Source organism: Ptychodera flava, chromosome 15, assembly GCF_041260155.1.
Source record: "Ptychodera flava strain L36383 chromosome 15, AS_Pfla_20210202, whole genome shotgun sequence".
NCBI classification, from domain to species: Eukaryota; Metazoa; Hemichordata; class Enteropneusta; family Ptychoderidae; genus Ptychodera; species Ptychodera flava.
The window spans coordinates 3,067,663-3,086,970 of record NC_091942.1 but is presented as its reverse complement, the minus strand read 5'-3'; the positions used below and the strand labels follow the sequence as shown (position 1 = coordinate 3,086,970).

Genomic DNA, 19,308 nt, shown 5'->3' with positions numbered 1-19,308 from the left:
AACATAATGAGCACTAGCAACGCTCAAAATATGCAGTAAAACAAAATCCTTTATAAGCGTCCAGAAACTCCGGTCGATGCTGGGTCATGTTGACACCACACAGTCAACAAACACACAATCAACAAACCGGTTTACCGGGGACACAGATCACATGACTAGGGTCAAAGCACTATCGATTCACCGGTGTCTCGCCATGTATTCCACACAAAATAAATCCAATTATCCTTGTATTCACCATTTCGTAATATTAAACATATTGGTAGAGCCGATGTGTGGAGTTGCCCTCGTTATGCCCTCATAAAGATATTTATAATGTCTAGGGCTGGGTAGGGTGCATGGTCACCGAATCGAAGTACAACAACCACGGAATACTTCTTTAGGCCTAAACTATCAATCAATCAATCAATCTTTATTTACTCGACACATACTAACAGAGAGTATGGTATGGTACATCAAGATGTGTTACAAATGTAAGTGAACAATACAGAGAAAGAAAAACAACCATTCATCTCTGTAATACGAAAACATGCAATAATTACATTCATTGGAGCTGCTTGAGCTCAGTATAAACATGTGCTCTTTAAGAAAACAGTAAAAGTCTGAATAACAAATGAACAAAATTAAAGTTACCAGGACATTTTTCAGCCCGGAGCTGCTGGAGGTTCAGCATACATTTGTATTCTTTAGAAATACAGCTAGATCAAGAACATTTTGTTCCATTAACTTTTTAACAACTTCTTCTTTTTCTAAGAGACTATAACATTTTACAAAAATCTGGACCACTACTTTGTCCCAATAAAATTATTTCTGAAGTATGATTTGTACATGAAAATAATAAATGAAACTCATCATCAATTTCATTATAATCACATCTCTGACAGATTATTTCACTCAAAGGTAATCTAGGTTTACTTTTCTTCCCATTTCAATACCCAAGTTATGGTCACTCAATCTGAATTTGGACAAATGTTTACGGAGTGTAAAGTCAGACAAGCAATCTAAGTAATTTTCGAAGACAAACTTAGTTTTGAAAATTCTATATGTACGTAATTTGTTACCATTCCATTTTTTCTTACATCATCAAACATATTTCTCCTCCATGAACCCAAATATTCACTTGTAAGATTTTCTTTATTTTCTTCTTCAGTTGACAATATGATTTCACTCCCAATGAACTGAAAACATGCATATGATTACAATCCCCCAAATTGCGATTTAAATTTCACCCAAGGAGATTGAATATTTCTGTTTACTGTGAGTGCCTTTTTAAGAATGTGATTTGAAGGCAAACTGTTCAGTCTACACCAATATCTTATAACAGACATATAAAGTGAGATCTTCAATGGTAGTCTACCCAACTCAGCTCTTATGCCTTCCAAAGGAGTACGTTTACTGACTCCTAGAATAAATCTGTAAAACGACATACAAAGACTTTCAAGACAATTATCAGTACTAGTGATTTCTGTTGCCCGAATTTCAGAAGCATATGAAAGAATTCGAACAATCAATTTGTCAAAAAGTTTAAAGCAAAGTCTAGGATTTAACATTCTTTTACATAAATTGACCTTTTTATGCTGAATAAAGCTTTCATTGCTTTGTTTTTAAGATTATTCTGGTCATTTCGATCTGTGAAATAGCCACCACTTTAGGAAACAACATATATAACAACATGCTTGTCCCTTTGAAACCGGACTTTGAAAGCAACCGAACAACAAGTAGGCCAACACAGCTGTATCATCGAACCTCATCTCTTTCCTAAATGACACCACCTATCACTGATATTACTTGTGACTGCTTTTCATACTCTCAATAAACACCAAATACCTAAAATCATGGATCAGGTCGTGATCTCGCGGATCGCAGTTTCAAACTCGCAGGTGGCAGCTAGACCAGAGCACCCGGAAGTCACAGATTGCAGTTTGACAAACACGCAGGACGTAGGTCGCAGTTTGAAGTCGCAGGTCGCATGTCGCATGTCGTGACCGGATTTCCATACAAATCCGGTCTCACAGTAAAGATGTAAATACTTCCTCAGTATTAGATGACCCATCGGTCAAAGCATGCCTCGATGCTTTACACAATGAATATGTTGTAGTTCCTGCAGACAAAGCTTCAAACAACATTATCTTTGTCTGTAGGAATTATTAAATCCAATTTATAATATATGAATTAAACCTTCATTCAGAAAAGAGTAATACAACCCACACTCTTTCCTCTCTCACTGATGAAGACATTTTTTCAAATCATTCATCTGTGCTAATGAATTTGGCATTCCTTTGAAAGAGAAGGACAAAAAACTGCTTATGTTGTATTGGATACCTAAACTGCACCAGAACCCTTACAAACAACGCTTTATTGCAGGATCAAGCAATTGCACTTCCAAACATCTGGCCCGTTGATACTCAAGTTGAAAAACCCCGGTGAAAAACTGTCCTCCTGCGCGCCCTGAAATCGCTCACGAGTGAGCAGCTCAGTTGGCCGCCCTGATTTATCATGGATGACAACAATGTTTACGTGTACACTGTACAGTCCTCATTCCCATAGAAATAGCGCACTGTGTGAAGAAAAGTAAAATATGTCTTGACAGTTATAAACGATACCTGCCAACTGAGTGTTTTGACTAGACGCACGTACTGTGTACTGACGGCGTACGTGTTATCATGGGAGGCGCCCTACACTGGCGAATGTATTTGCAGCCAACAGAACAATGAACGGTCACACAGGCGGGAGTATTGCTTATTGTTGACGAGTGCATTCTTGTCCGGAGTAGAATTCAAATGTAAACAATAACAGTTCATTTTACACCTATAGACGCTAGGTTGACAAGCTAAATACAATATGTAACAACATCCATTTAGGAGTACAAAAAGAACTAGGATTTGACATGCAAAACAAATATAATGAAAAATCATAAATTGTGAGAGTTACTGGCCCTTAAACTCTGAATTTGATTAAACTTCAAGAGATCTATCAGTGCCGTTACCTCTACAATGTACGTGCAATTATTCCATAGAATACTCAATATGAAATTAACACTTCCTATTTGTTTCTGGATCTACGTCTTTTCTCGGTTCGATATTTAACATGCAGTTTCCGTGTTGTCATTTTTCATTTTTCAGAAAGTACCCGTCAGACAAGACGCCTTATCATTATTACCAGCCGGCTGGACAAAAAGAGTGCAGTAGGTACCTAATCCATGAACGACAGAAAAAGGGCGTTCATCGGTACAGAAGTGAACGGGACGTGTTTTTACGATGGATGAAAACCAGCAGCGTCAACCTTACTTTTAACCATCCATCATGGTGACCAGGCCAACGCGTCACGGACAGCTTCTGGAAATACTCCATCATTGAAAGTGCAATGCAAAACGGAAACACGTTGATAACACAGAAAAGTACTCGTGTAGTGTTTAATTTGTGTTTACATTTTCTAAGAACATTTGACTCTTACAGTTACACGTACTACGGAACTTGGCAGTTCTGCTGGAGTGACAGTGTGGTGCGCCCTCTGTCGATACACAGCAACGTGGTACAGAGTGCACTCCTGTTAAAGAGGACCTCGCATTGAACCAGGCAAAGAACAAGGGAGAAAATTACTAGAACTGAAGCAGAGCTTTTTGAACCAGTGCATGTTCACGCGTGGTCATTGTCCAGATTGAAGTCCCAAGCTTGTTCTAACTCTGTAGGCATAGAGGTGTTGCATGTTAGGCGCCTAACCCATAAACAAATGCACCTTTTCGCATGTTTTTGATTATGCACAAGATACTAACGTCCTACCACCATTCCATCTCAATAGGTTAAAAGGCGATACCGAAGGATTCAAAGCGCGCGTTGGTTGCTATCGCTTGTCAAAATCTCGTATACCCATCGCCGAGATGGTTTATTGCTTAGTCAAAAGCTATAACCGACAATGATATCGGTTACTTTGACAAAAATCAATATACAACATATCAAACAAAATATCGAGCTAAATCCAGGGCTATTTTGCCGTTGTGGACATGTTGTGTATGGTTGGATAGCTCACGTTTCTTGCTTGATTCTTCAAGTTTTGCCACTGGAATAAGAAATAAACAAGTGCCAGGCCAAAACGGCCACATTTTGAGAATTGCTCGGGTATCACTTTTCAATACATACTTAATCTTGTAGACCTAGAATTCACCCAAATAGCTCGGTTTTGTATCGAATATTTGAAAACTTTTGAGTTTCCGGGAACAAGTGGCAAGATCTTGCTTGTATTGGTCTGTGCATTTATAAATATTTCCCACTTGGTCAAACTTTGTAAGCCAGTGTGTTATATTCAAAATAAGGGAATATGTTTGTTTAAAAATGTATCTGCAAAATTAGCATGTTCTTGTGAAAAAAGTTTGATAAATAACGGGGAAATTCAAAGGAAATTTATTTTTATAGAACCGACAATATACTGAGAAGTCGGCACACTATAATTGTCTCGCTTCTACTGCCTATGACTTTTCCGAGCCCAGGCGATATTTTTGCAATATCATGTACATCAAAGAAACCTTTTCAGAAACGAACGATCTGGTGAACAACTTTCTAAAGATGTTATATTTTACTAGTGATATAAATGCCAACGGTAACATTGCGTTGGCCATCTGTGGTGTAATTCTTGCGTGCCATAACTGTTGTGGACAGCGCCACCACATGGAGTGTGCTAGGGACTACACATTAACAGGGTATTTTCAGTATTATCTCGGTGTTTTTTCACATAATGCAACGTCACATCATAAGCTCTGCGATGCTCTGAGGACAGGTTCAGGCAGCATGCGAGACTTAATTACTCACAGCAACAAAGGTGGCGGGGGGGGGGGAGTATTGCGAGAGATACTTATACCGAGTCTTACTTTAACAAAGTGGAATATTCATGTCTGAGCATTTTTTTGGTGAATAAAATTCTGCACAGTCATTTTCATTGTCCGTCTCGTAGTTGTATTTTACGTACAAGGCTGTATTCCACTGGATAAGTGAAGCTTTGATAAACTAAGCACGTTTTTACAACCGAACAGGAAACCTAATAACGTTATCTACGTTGACCACTTGAACTGGTCTTTGATTAACACTGAGAGTCTACTGTCTATGGTGAGATTCAGATTCTCAATCAACCCCTCTCTCCAGGATACACATGCACCCATTACGGAGTGAGTGCCTCCTCCCCGAGGGAGATCCCGGCCCTGCAAGCTTGCCTAGCCTACAGGTCTTTCATTTTGACCGTTAACAATTGCATGTTCACCACACAAGTTTTCTTCTAAAAGTACATGTGTTGATAAACCAGACATTTAAAGTTGCCGACTCTTTCTCTGTTGGCCTCTGCTTCTTTCAGCAACGCTACTTCTGTTGATTCCTTAGCTGATACTTCTATCGCACTGCCTACTTCTCTTTCCCTAATTGACGTCAGCAAATCGTTAAGTTTTCTCCCACCTACGATTTCAGAATGTATCGATGAAATGACGCAATGGAAAATATGTGGCCAACGACAAAAATGAAAGATGAAGACACGGTTCTTGGGAGTCTATGCAAACACAAATACATCATAATATACTTCATCATAACATATCATCAGTCGAGTCAATTACTAGGGATTTCTAATCAAAATATTACTGGTGATCTTATGATACAAAATGAGTCCAAAAAGGTTGTTGACCTTGAATCACCCCGATACATCAAACTCACAACTGCCACAAATGTTTATTGCTTCGCATATCGAAATTTTGGCTCGATGTAATTTCAATAATTTCCAAGGTTGGGAAACAAGCCAATAATGTTTTTATTTATGACAATTTGAATAGAAATCAAAAACTTGCATGAATTACAGCAAGGGTCAGCTACACTTTTTTCGCATATCGTCTCTAGTAAGGGTATAAATATCTTCGTGGGTAACAAAGCACTCTGCGTGACAGTGAACTAGTCTCTGCAAATGTTTCACCGATAGTGGAAAATGTTTAGACAGGCTACAAAAAGAAAAAAACCAAAACAAACAATTGTCCACACTTTGGATTGACCTGGGGTCACTCGGGGTCATCAAGTTCTCAAGTTCACAAGTTTACGGACGCCATGCTTTGCTGATTTTTGGTTACGATTAATTCGGGGAAAATATTGAGTAGATGTCCGATTGTTTAATAGCTAAATGTCTTCTAGAAAAAATGTAATACTCTTAGTTTACTTGGCCTAGTAGGCGGTGGTCTGATGAAAACGGCCAATTATATGCTTGAATTAAGCTAACTTCGCAGTGTAAATTTACTGATTTGTATTTCAAGAAAAGAAACGAGTAAATTCGGTCAATTTGGGAACTTTGTTCGCTCCGGCGGACATTTTTGTCTATTATGGATGCCCAAGAACGCCCTCACACGGCCGAGTACTCGACTCAGCTTCTTTAAGAGGGGCGGCATTTTTATTTCTGGCGCTAACTCCTCAACTATCCTTTGCGGAAAATTCTGAGGCGAGGCAGTTTCTCTCCTCAGAATCAATATCGATGGAAGCACGCCATGATTTTTCCAACTTGAAAATTTTTAAATCCGAAATAAAGATATACTAATAATATATGAGGATAGGTTGTCACAAAATCTATCCGAACGCAAGTTCATGTGCACACCAGTTTACTTCATTCATTCTCATCCGGACAGACAAAGTTTGCCGAAATCAAACCTGCTGCGAAGTGAAACTCGAATCTTACATTTTTCTGGAATTCGTGGACTTCGCCGTTTTTTAACGAAATCAAGAAAATGGCAAGATTCGAATTTCACTTCGCAACACGACAAAATGTGCATGTATGTACAACGTATCTCGTGAAGTTGTTTTTCATTTTGCTATGCTGGAGGATAACATATGAATTTTTCCACGGAAAGAAAACCGCCTTCATGTAGATATCGACCGCGGCCTGTCTTGGTCATAAGCCATTTCTCATTTCAAAAAACTGAAATTTGTATTCAGTTTTTAGTAGCATAACAGCTTTACTTTATTCAATGAAGTGATTGGCGAAGTGATTGGCATCTATGTTTGTATCATTAGTTTCTGTTATTTTATGTTTGTATTTTATTTAATGTATATGCAAGTATTATTTTAGATGCTGTTTGAGCAAAAAAATCTACAAATTAAGTTTACCATAGACAGTTAATATATAGCTTGAATTTTCTTTTTGTTGTATTATTTCAGACTAATTTGCCTTCCGTATAAAAAAAATGTTTGACTGACAAAAGCAAAATGGCAATAACGGATTTTGATATCACACCGAAATCTCGCACCCCATGAGGGTGTTACCGCCGGCAGGGAGGGAAAAGGCTGCTCCTAGTCTAATGCCAAACCCCTTCTCCAGGTCAAAGCCTGGTAGCCCCAGCACGAGATTGTTAGGTCGCGCCTGGGAAACGCCTAACTATCGCCAGGTGCAAGGAAGTGCTCCTCTGTATTTAAATGACAGCAAAACTACAAAACTCTATCATCAGTTTCTTTCAAGCTAAAGCACCCACGATTAAACACCCAAGCAAATTGTAACTCGCGATGTGGTTACTTCTGTCTACACATGGAAAAAGGAAAGAAGGGAGAAAGCGTGGGAAACGTTGATTATAACGTTAAAGGAGAGATTTTTGATCGAAATTTTCTTACGCAGCGTTCAACAACAACGTTCCACGTTGAATGTATCTGCATAATAGTCATAAATTAAGCCAAGACCCAGGCCTTTACACACTGCATAATTAACACCTAATTGTTTAACACCTCGAACGTGGGGGAAGTTGAGGAACTGTTGTTGAAAACTGTATACTAGTATGCCGTGCACTGATCGTGTTCATTTTAAAAGATAATGACCTTAAAATAAACCAAGTGCTGTAAAAAGATCACCGTGCTGTCAGCTCTATAGTTGCATTAACTTTCGATTAATTTTGAATAATTTTACTCTTTTCCAAAAATACGCTTTCTATTTCAAATCCAACTCTTTTGTTGAAAAACCAACGTAGTCAATATACGAAGTTCCTCTTTCGACAATAAGGTTGCATATTATCAAAGATCCAGTATCTACAACTTTGGCGAGTTCTCCCCTCGTTCTACTCCTCGGAGATCACCGGAGTAAAGGAGTTTATTTAACGCAAGCCATGCTTTGCTGTTTTTGGTCCCGATTGATTTGGGGGAAAATATTGAGCCGATACCCGATTCTTTCGCAGCTAGATATCTTCTATATAGAATGTATATCTTGCCCTGTCTGAACATTTTCCAATATTGGTGGAACCATTATGGATATTAGTTCACTGTCATGTGGATGGCTTTGATCCGTAAGGATATTAATACCTGACTTTCAGTTTTCTAGCCTGAGTAATGCTTGCTTAACTTAATCTTCAGCTGTGAAAAGCAGGTTGAGCTTCCAATATGTTGTTTAATGTTGCTGGAAACGTTGTGGAAATTAATTCACTGTCATGACGATTGGTTACCCGCGAAGATAGTGCATAAGAAAAATATTACCTTTTCCAAAATGCAGAAATGTTGTTCGTTTAATTTGAGATTAAGATATGAAGGATACGTGATATAAACAGTTTTACACTTCTACGTATCTGTAAAGTGAGGTGAGGAGTTAGCGTCAGAAAATGTTGTCCCTCTCAAGGTGGCAGTGTCGAGTACTAGGCCGTGTGCGGGCGTTCTTTGTTACCCCAAGAAAAAAGTCCAACGGGGCGCAGAAAGTTGTCAAACTGGCAAAATATTCCGGTTCTTTCTCTTGAAATTCAAATAAATAAACTTGATTTGCAGATTTAGCCTCAACACGTAGATGAACTTTAATTCCAATCAAAAAAGTAAGAGTGTTACATTCTTTTTTGATAAAATTTAGCTACGAAAGAATCGGACGTCGGCTCGATATTTTCAGCCAAAGTATGGCAATGCGTAAAATTCCTTTACTTAAATCACGTGGAGGGACCGTCCACGAATGAACTTGTAAGGTTGATGACTAGAAAATGTCGGCAAATCTTGGGCAATTTGTAATTTCTCTAGTACAAAAAAATTGCACCGTGACCCCCAATTTTCATTCTTAATTATGAAAGAGTATGGTTGAAATATTGCTTGAGAAAAGCTTGAGCGAATGTTTAAGTCTTTCATTGAGGGGAATACTACCTTAAAGATAACCTGCCTCTGGAGGCCTTTTACCCAATAATTGACCTGCTGGGCGGCTGTAAGGTTATGTGGAGAAAAGGTCAATTACATGCTTGAATTACAGCTTGAACTTCAAAGCGAGTTTATTTATTTGAATTTCAAGAGAAAAAAACAGCAACATTTGGCCGATTTTGGAAACTTTGAGTCGTGGTGCCCCCAAACGCCCCCACACGGCCAAGTACTCGACTCTGCTTCCTTGACAGGACAGCATTTTCTGAAGCCCCGGTCTGAAGCTATCGTCTCACCTGAATTTACACATACCTAGGAGTAAAAAAATGTTTTATCACGTATCTTTCACATCTTAATCTAAAGTTCAACAAGCATGGCTTCATGTAGGAAAAATCAAACTCGTACTGTCCTTACGGACTATCTTCGTGGGTAACCAAAGTTATTCAGCCTGACAGTGAACTAATCTTCAAAGGCTTCAACTGACTTCAAAAGGAAGGTTAGTGTCATCTCAAAAACCCCCGAACTAAACAAAAGAAATCAAAACAACCAATAAATAAACAATTGTCTGTACTCGCATGGGGTCACTTAAGGTCATTGACCTGACAAGTTCGTTGGAGTGAAAGAGGATATGCTTTGCTGTTTTGATCCTCGTTAATCGAGGGAAAATATTTAAAAGATGCCCGACAGTTCCGCAACTTTATGTTTTCCTGAGCAATTAACACTTTTAAATTTTTGATTGGATTACGGTAGAATGCGCCCCAAGGACAGTTATTCGCCGGGACTCTCAAAGCGTTTTCTTTCTTTTCTTATATCTACCACTTGTGGGGTTCATTTTAAAGCTCTTGGTGTATAAAAACTTTCTAACGTCTTTGTTTTTCGAAAATCAAGAATTATATTCTTCTCCATAGAGTTAACAGTTGGCGGCCAGTTTGAATTACAAATATCAATAAAATTGCTGTAGGATTAAATTCAGTATTTCAAGATTTTGAACTTACGGAGACTTTGAATAGTTTGAAGAGATGAACGTATGGGACACTTTGTTTATCTGAACCAAGTAATATAGACTTTACTAACAGCAAACTACGACCGCACGGTACAGCCTACACCATAGAATAAATTTCTCCGCTTGTATAGTCTGACTCCAAATTCTTCCAGCGGATCGTTTCTTATTTAATCTATACACCCTTGGGCATCTGTTCAAATCTATCCGTCATATTTAGGTTACCACGACTTGAACTGATAGTACAATTTTGTGGTGTGACTCCAGTACGTTCAAGTTAAAAGTGACCCGGTGTCAAAGTGAGGTAAATCCGCAGATTTTGAGTTAGAAAGGCGCTAAATGACGGGAGAGAGTATTGAAAATACTGTATTTTCTGGTGTTAAGTATAATATTGATTTTAAGCGTCTTCTCCAGGGAAATTCAAAGAAATAAACTTTCTTTCAGGACAGAGCTTATCTACAATAATTTTAATGCTATTTTCCATCAATACAGCCTTCTCACCGGTCAAAATTTGGCTGAAAAACATCATATATTGGCAGACTTTAAGGTAGAATGCGCCTCGGGGACAGACATTCGGAGTTTCGGATTTTATCCATTTTTATCAATTCTATTCTGATCTACCATTTCTGGTTGCTGATTTTAGAGCTCTTCGTAAGTTTTTAACGTCTTAGTTTTTCGAAAATCGAAAATTTTATTCTGTACCGATAAAGTTAGTGTGATGGCGGCCATTTTGAATTTCAAGTCTGGGGAAGTTTAAGGTAATTTTTCTCTCTTTTAGCAAAGTTTGCACGGTGACCCCTGATTTTAATTCTTAATTTGGTAAGAGACTGGTCTAAAATTTCATTCAGGAAGGTTTTAGCAAAAGTTTGAGTCTTTCACTTTCAACTCGCATACTACCTTAATCCGATGATAATAAAATAACTGGGTTACATTCTGTTCAGAAAAAATTTCGCCATGATCAATTGGCCATCAATTCAATATTTTTCATCAAGAAGTCTTGAACGAAAACTGCAAGCCGTGATACTACGTAAAGTTGTTCTCCTGTTAGCAAACGTCTATAAGGTTGTTGACCCGGGTTGACCCCCATGTCAGCCCAATGTGGAGACAATTGTTTTTCGTTAGCCTCCCCGTACGCTTTTCTATCGTGGTGGACCCTTTCTGGAGATTTGTTAACTGTCATGCAGAGTTCTTTGGTAAGCGACGAAGATAGTCCGCAAGTAAAGGTATGTTTCAGTTCGAGTTTTTTTTTCCAATTTACAGCCATGCTTGTTAAGATTGATCGACCCTATACGACTGAATCTTTCCGTCTTCTCCCGGGAAATTCAAAGACATTATTGCTTTGTGATGGCAGAGCTTACATATAATCATCCTAATGCCCTTTACCGTCCGGGCTCATTAAACCGACTCGTGGGTCAAATTTTCGCTGAAAATTGCCATACCTTGGTAGACTTTCAGGTAGAATGCGCCTCAGGGACAAACAGTCGGACTTTAGGATTTTATCAATTCTATTCTGATCTACCATTTCTGCCGGCTCATTATATAGCTTTGGTGTAAGAAAACTTTATAGCGTCTGAGTTTTTGGAAAATCGAAAATTATATTTTTTAGCCATAGAGTTAACACAGAGATTGCGGTCATTGTCAATTTGAAATATCTGGAAATTTTGGATTATTTGTCTCTCCTGCACCAAAATTTTTCACGGTAACCCCTTATTCGCATTCTTGATTTGCTAAAAGGCTGGTCGAAATTTTGAGTTTCATTAGGGATGTTTGAGCAGACGTACGAGTCACTTTCGGAGGCGCATACAATATAATAATAATAATAATAATAATAATAATAATAATAATAATAATAATAATAATAATAATCTTTATTACCCTTAATCATATTAATATCACAATTCAGTAATGAATGTACATCTGAGTTGTGCTGTGATAAAGGGGAAACGGAAACGGAAAATAGCAAATGCTAGTCTAGTCCGTTCCCAAAGCCATTTGATGTACTGCCTTAATCCGATGATAATAAAATAACTGGGCTACATTCGTTTCAGAAAATATTTAGCCATGTAATAATCGGGCATCAACTCAATATTTTCCAGAAAGAAGTCTAGCCAGAAAACTGCAATCCGCGATATGCGTGAAGCTGTTCTACTCTAAGCAAACGTCTAGGGTTGGTGACCTGGGTTGACCCCATGTCAGTCCAATGTTGCGGCAATTGTTTTTCGTGAGCCTTTTCGTACTCTTTCCTATGTTGGTGGAACCTTTCTGGAGATTTGTTAACTGTCATGCCGAGTGTTCTGGAAAGTGACGAAGATAGTCCGCAAGTAAAGGTATGTTTCAGTTCCAAGTTTTTTTTCCGACCTGCAGCCATGTTCGTTAAGATTGAGCGACCCTCTTCTAGCGGGGAAATTCAAAGAAATAAACTTGCTTTCAGTACAGAGCTTACATACAATAATCTTAATGCTATTTTCCATTAAAGACAGTCTTCTCGCCGGTCGAAATTTCGTTGAAAAACACCATACATTGGCAGACTTTAAGGTAGAATGCACCTCGGGGACAGACATTTGGACTTTAGGATTTTATCATAATGTGTCTCATTTTAAAGATCTTCGTCCAGGAAAGGTTTTTAACGTCTTAGTTTTTCGAAAATCGAAAGTTTATTCTTTACCCATAGATGTAACATAATGACGACAGCCATCATTTATGTCAAATATAAAGTATCGGGAAATTTGAGGATCTTGAAATTGTTCAAAATTTATTAAAAGTTTTAGGTGCCCGAACAAACTGAAACAAGTGAATGCAACAAGGAGAAATGTAGACGAGCTCAAATTTGCTGATTAAATCAACATTAATACAATATTCTCCCAATCGTGTCAAAGTATATTTTTTTTCTGTTACTGCTTATCGTTCTTTTTCATCGAACTCAATAATTTTATATTCTTGCGCCGCAATCCCCATGAAAATCAAACTCAACAAGGCAACGAACAAGCTTGAATACCCTGTTCACTACACCAAATATTTCTGCAAGCAGCGATGTAGATGTTTAAAAATATAATTATTATACATCTTTGAGTTTCCACTTCTTTCACTATTTCAGATCACTTTGCCTTTCCTCAGAAGAAAATAAAGTGAGCGATAATGGATTTGATAACACACCGAAATCTCGCACCCCAGGAGGGTGTTACCGCCGGCAGGGAGGGGAAAGGCTGCTCCTAGTCTAATGCCAACCCCTTCTCCAGGTCAAAGCCTGGTAGCCCCAGCACGAGATTGTTAGGTCGCGCCTGGGAAACGCCCTGACTACCGCCAACATAAAGGAGGTGCTCCTCTGTATTTACATCACAATGCGAACAGCAAAACTCTATCTTCAGTTTCAATCAACTTCGACCCACTACTGTGGAGGGACCGTGGGTATAACAACAAAATCCCGCTATCCCACTTCTGTCTATGCTTACAAATATAAAAGAAAAACCAAGAATAACTAGGAAAGGTTGACGGTTTAGTTGAATGTGAAATGTTTTGTTATAACTTTCTATTCCAGCGTCAAAGTCAACGTCGAAGCTCTGCATCATCTGCATAATAGTCATAAATTTAGCCGTGACCTTTACTCACCGCATATTTGACACCTAATTGATTAACACCTTGAATAGAATGATTGTGGGACAACAGTTCTACACTATCGTATTCGTTTTCCATATCAAACAAGACATGATGTTGCAAACAAGGCTTTGCAGTCACCTTCAAAAACAAAGCAACATAACAGACAATTTTCTACACTTTGGATTGACATGGGGTCAGTTTTAAAGGGTCATTGACTCTACAAGTACACATGAGTAAAGGAGTTTTCGGCGTACAATTATTTGCCCTTTTTGGTCGCCATTAATTTTGGGAAGATGCCCGATTGTTTCGTAGCTAGACGGCTTCTCAAAGGAGTGTAACACTGCAAGGTTTGGGCTGCGTTAAAGCTGACCTAGCTGTGGAGGCTTTTCATCCAAATATTGACCTGCAAAGTGGTTTAATGTCGAAAAAAGGTCAAATATATGCTTCAAGTCCATGGGTTGGACGGTGCAAAATATTTGATTTTGGAATTTCACTGAAATGTAGATTTATTGCACATGGCAGTCTATGATGAAACTATGAATAATGTTTTTCCAATACAAAATTAGATAAATCTGTGCATTTACGTATGCTTGATTATTTATATTAATGTTATTGATTAGACTAGAGTGGTTATAAGTCCATGGTTGTGCAAGAAAGTTGATTTTGGAATTTCACTGAAACGTTGATTCACTGTACATGGTAGTTTATGAAAGAACTATGCACAACTTTTCCATTATAAAACTAATAACATATCTGCATTTATGTTCATTTGATAATTGATATACACTTTTCCACCTGTTGCATATGTTTTTGTCTCTTATCTTTCTTCAGTTTTAACTGTTCAAGGTATTTAATGTAGGATACCACTGCATCTTCTCTCCTTAATTGTGAAACCTGTGGATAATCTACATGTATTTGAAAGAATCGGTGTATTTCGTTGGTGATTTACTATTCAGGAAATATCACACAGACAATCAAAGGTTTGGCCATAAAATCAGCTTCTGTCAAAAACGACCCTCCCCAAGATAGGTTTATAAAAAATGACCCTGCCCTTGAAGTTTTCTAAAAAGTGACCCTCCCCTAATTCCCCCAGCCCACCCCCTGTAATTACTGAAGCCTCCCTAAGCATTCACCATATGCAAACATTGAGTATGAATGACATTTGCCTTTATTTATGCGGACTTCTGATTTGTATGAAAATATTGTATGAAAATTTTGGTGAATAAGAAGATTATTGTCCTCTCTCTCTCTCTGAAAGCTTAAAGCTTTTACGGCAAAGTTGTGAGCTTGATGAGCCGGGTTGAACCAAGGTCATCAACCTTTTTAGACTATTTGGTTTGTGAGACATCTATACAAGCCTTGCCTGTGTTGCGTGCGTGCCTTCGCATCTTGAATATGCTGCATGTGTTGTTAAGTCAATTATTTCAATTCTTATTCATTTTATTGTATTCCGTACATTAATTACTTTGTTTGTCTGTAACACGATTAGAACTACTTTGAGATAATTGGATTTTCATATTTTGCAAATTTCTCAAACATGTTAGGTGCCATGTAGCTGAATGTTGCAACATCGCAAATTACTCATAAAAACAAGTGTGTAATACAAAAAGAAAAGCAGATGAGATTACATTTGTAGATTAAATCGACGTTACTTCACCATCCAATTATATAAAATTAGTTCCAATCGTGTTCTGTTTGTTTTGGTTTTGTTATTTATTTATTTAGTTATTTTTTATTTTGTTTGATTGATTGGTCGGTTGTTTATTTGTTTGTTTGTTTTGTTTTGGGTCATTTCATGTCTGTTTGGTTGAATTCTGTTCAAAGTTGAATTAAATTCGGCTGAATTTGGTTGGTTAGTTTGTTTGGTTGATTTTTGGGGTTTTGTTTTTCTTTGTTTGTTTATCCTCGCGTCCCTATTGGACGGCAAGATATCAGGTATTGGAAATGGTCAGCAGGAAATAGGAGACGGAGATGTAGCCGGCCTCTTTCAAGGAGTAATTGGTGAACCCAGAATATGGTTCGTTACTCTGAAAAGAATTACAGATTAGGAGGCGTTGTTTGAGAATGGAATAAGATTTACTATAAGCTACATATATATTCTGATAATCTGAATTCTCATACCAAGAAAATCGTCTTATATAACCCGTATCGAGAAATGGAAGTAAAGCCTACCACTGAATCTCTCAAAATCTTCGGTGAAGTGGACGCAGATACAACCAAAAATATGAAATAGACGTAAGTGGAAAATTGGTAGTAAGGATGAAAATAAGGAGAAATATTCCAAAGCACGTTAGATTGAAACAACTTGGCGGTTAAACCATGAAAGTTAGTTACTAGGATCAACCGGTAAAAATTAATATGTGAATTAATGTATCTATCATATCTAGGCCGTAGCGGACAACACTGTCCGAAGGCGAAAACAAAATAGGACAGATACGAAAGTCTGCGGACAAAGAACCATGGTGACACATTCACAACGAGTGAGAACCACCAACCATGCAGCCATACAAACAAAACCACGCAATGACAATGAATTAACGATTTTAACAAACAGGAAACAGTAGTTGTCAAAGGAAACTTCGATGGAAAGTAAAAAGCTAGAGAAGGAAACCACAAGAAAGAAGAAAATACGATATATCAGAAAATAATCTCCCCAATGCTTAAAGGAAAAAAATATGAAGTATGCAGAGGAGCCAACAAAGAATACAAACAATATTGACTGGAGTGATGATCCCGATACAACCAGAAATAATTTTGATCCTGCTAAAATGTTGGTTGAGGCAATACGAGAAATTTCATCTCAGACTAAACGACATTATGAACAGACAGAAATGACGCCACTCAAACCAATAAAGTTGTGTGACAGCCTGGGAGTAAAGAAGATTAAAAGCATGATGCAACTGAATTTATGGGTAAAATTTCGGGTCTGGTGAGACTCGGTGGTAAAGGATGTGCCTTAAAATCATTTTGACGGTTAAACTGCACTATTACTGTCACTTATTCAAAACATTGTTTGTACAATCAATGCTTGAAATTTCATGACCTTTCAAATCTGCCGCTTGCGCGAAAAAATGCAACCCACCCCCACAATACACAGGCCTCCCCCTGTAATTTACGTCCACTCCGATCCCTTATTGTTGAGAACACATACACAAATATACAGGTTCTTTTTCATACCGATAGGCATCAACCCAGATCACATGGAACCGCTCCAGCCTCTTTGTTCTATATGTCAGCAGAAACATTAATTTTCTTTTTGTAGAGCAGTACAAAGATTAATATTTAGGATTACTGAACCAGCCCATCCGCAACTTTTGCAGTATTCTTTAGCAAAGACAAGAAACCAAAAGTTTGAGCTCAATGTTGTGAGACTGAATAGCAGCTGTACTGAAAATAACTTGCGTTCATTATGTTCCGTTTTCCTGACAGGTGAAGGAAGTCATCCTGGCAAACCTTTCTAAATAATCGCTGTTTTTCTGCTTTACAAGATGAAGTTTAGGAGAAAATATGATATAACAGCACCCCCTTCCCTGGAAGAGAAACACACACACACCCTGAAAAAAAAATCTGCCCATTCCAAATTAGGCTGGCTTTATTTTGGAGGGGGGGGGGTTCAAAATTATAGTAAGTCAAAAGGGGGCATTTGAACTTTGAACGTGTTTTGAGTTTAGTACAAGGGGGTCATTTGGAATAATTGGAGAACTTTTTTTTCATTTTGAGGAGAAAATATATAACAGCACCCTCCTACCCTGGAAGAGAAACAACACACACACCCTGAAAAAATCTGTCCATTCCAAAATCAGGCCAGTTTTATTTTGGAGGGGGATTTCAAAATCATAGCAACTCAAAAGGGGGGCATTTGAACATGTTTTGAGTGTAGCATAGAACTTTTTTATTCTTTTCTTTTCCCTTTCAAGCTCTTTACAATTCATTTTGATGAATAAAAAGACTTGTTTTGTACCACTATGTTACTGGAAACTACCTTCAGCATATCTTCAATCATTGGTATTCAGTCATCGCAGAAGAACTTGTTCACGACTGAATGTTGTGTTCTACATACATGGTCAGGAAATCCTCAATATTGTAGTCTTAGTTTAGTCAGGATGGCTCCTTCTTTCTTGATATATTACAATTGGTTTCCACTATTTAATTGACATTGTATTTTTGGTAGGTTGAATTTTTTCAAGTTTACTTTTGCAGACCTGCTATATGCCCCTCCCCTCCCCAATCCCTAAATGCTGTACAGTTTTGTGTGTGGATGGTCTATGTCTAAGTTACATTCAGTACAAGATAAGCTACAATTGTGCCATGGACTCAGTGGCTATCTTTTAAACACATGGTACTAGTGACAGTGCTATTGTTGGAAAAGAGTGCAAGTTCTGGCATGGTAGTAATGTGTAACACTGTGCAAGTGCTACCATCTGTAACAGAATACCAATAAAATAAAAACTTGAATTTTTCACACACACAACAGCTGTAAGTTTCTGACACTGGTGATACATTATCCTCCATGATTGTTTGCTCATGTGTTGACACACGTGAGCATATGTCGCAGCAATGTCTGTCTGTCTGTGTGTCTGTCTGTCTGTGTGCTCAATATCTCAAAAACGTCTCATCAGATCAGAATCAAATCTAGTACATAGATTAAGTTTGCAAATGGCAAGAACTGATTAGTTTTTGGTGAGTGTGGCTTGCTTACTTTTTGCTCATTTGCATAATTAATGATTTTAGAAAAAACTGATATATATTGACAACGACTGCACACAATTTGATGAGATTCGCTACAAATGTTGATCACACCAAGATATATCAGGTTTGAAAGATATTAAGGGGTGACGTGAAAGATAATTACTAATTTGCATGTTTAATGAAATTTCCTAATTAGGAGTATATATCTGAATTTACTCGATCAAAATTGACGAAACTTGGTATGCATATTGAAGATACTATGATTTAACCTTATTGAAAGTCATTAAGCATTTTTACTTCATCCAAATCCTAATTTGCATATTTAATGAATTTTGAAATTAAGGATATATATTTGAAGTTACATGACCAAAATTGATGAAACTTGCTATGTACATTAAAGATACTATGATAGAACATTATTAAATGTCATTCAGCATTTTTACATCAGCCAATTCCTAATTTGCATATTTTATGAACATTCCTAATTGACGAGACCAAATTGATGAAACTGGCTATGTACATTAAAGATACTATGATAGAACATTATTGAAAGTCACTAAGCATTTGAACTTCAGCCAATTCCTTATTTGCATATTTAATGAACTTTCATAATCAGGGATATTTATCTGTATTGACTAAACCAAAGTTGACAAACTTTGCTATGTACATTAAAGATGCTACGATACGACATTATTGAAAGTCATTAAGCATTTTTACTTCATCCAGCTCCTAATTTGCATATTTAATGAATTTGAAATTGGGGATATATATTTGAATTTACATGACCAAATTGATGAAACTTGCTATGTACATTAAAGATACTATTAAGTAGGCTTACATTATTGAAAGGCATTAAGCATTTTTGCTTCAGCCAATTCCTAATGTGTATATTTTATTAACTTTCCTAATTAGGGATATATACTTGGATTTATTTGA

At 37.5% G+C, this 19,308-nt stretch overlaps 1 protein-coding gene across 7 annotated transcripts in view; it reads left to right on the top strand.

The window, feature by feature from the left end:
* Positions 1 to 19,308, top strand: part of LOC139150901 (alpha-N-acetylgalactosaminide alpha-2,6-sialyltransferase 5-like) — a 417,953-nt gene that overhangs the window by 52,562 nt on the left and 346,083 nt on the right. For 4 of the 7 annotated variants that reach the window (XM_070723360.1, XM_070723359.1, XM_070723361.1 and 1 more), the window contains exon 5: positions 3,120 to 4,920. In XM_070723360.1, the coding sequence (XP_070579461.1) occupies positions 3,120 to 3,306 (187 nt within the window). In that variant the 3' untranslated portion in view covers positions 3,307 to 4,920. Of the gene's footprint in view, positions 1 to 3,119; positions 4,921 to 19,308 lie in introns of those variants that run through there. The other 3 variants (XR_011556298.1, XR_011556297.1, XR_011556296.1) reach the window with 1 other exon arrangement.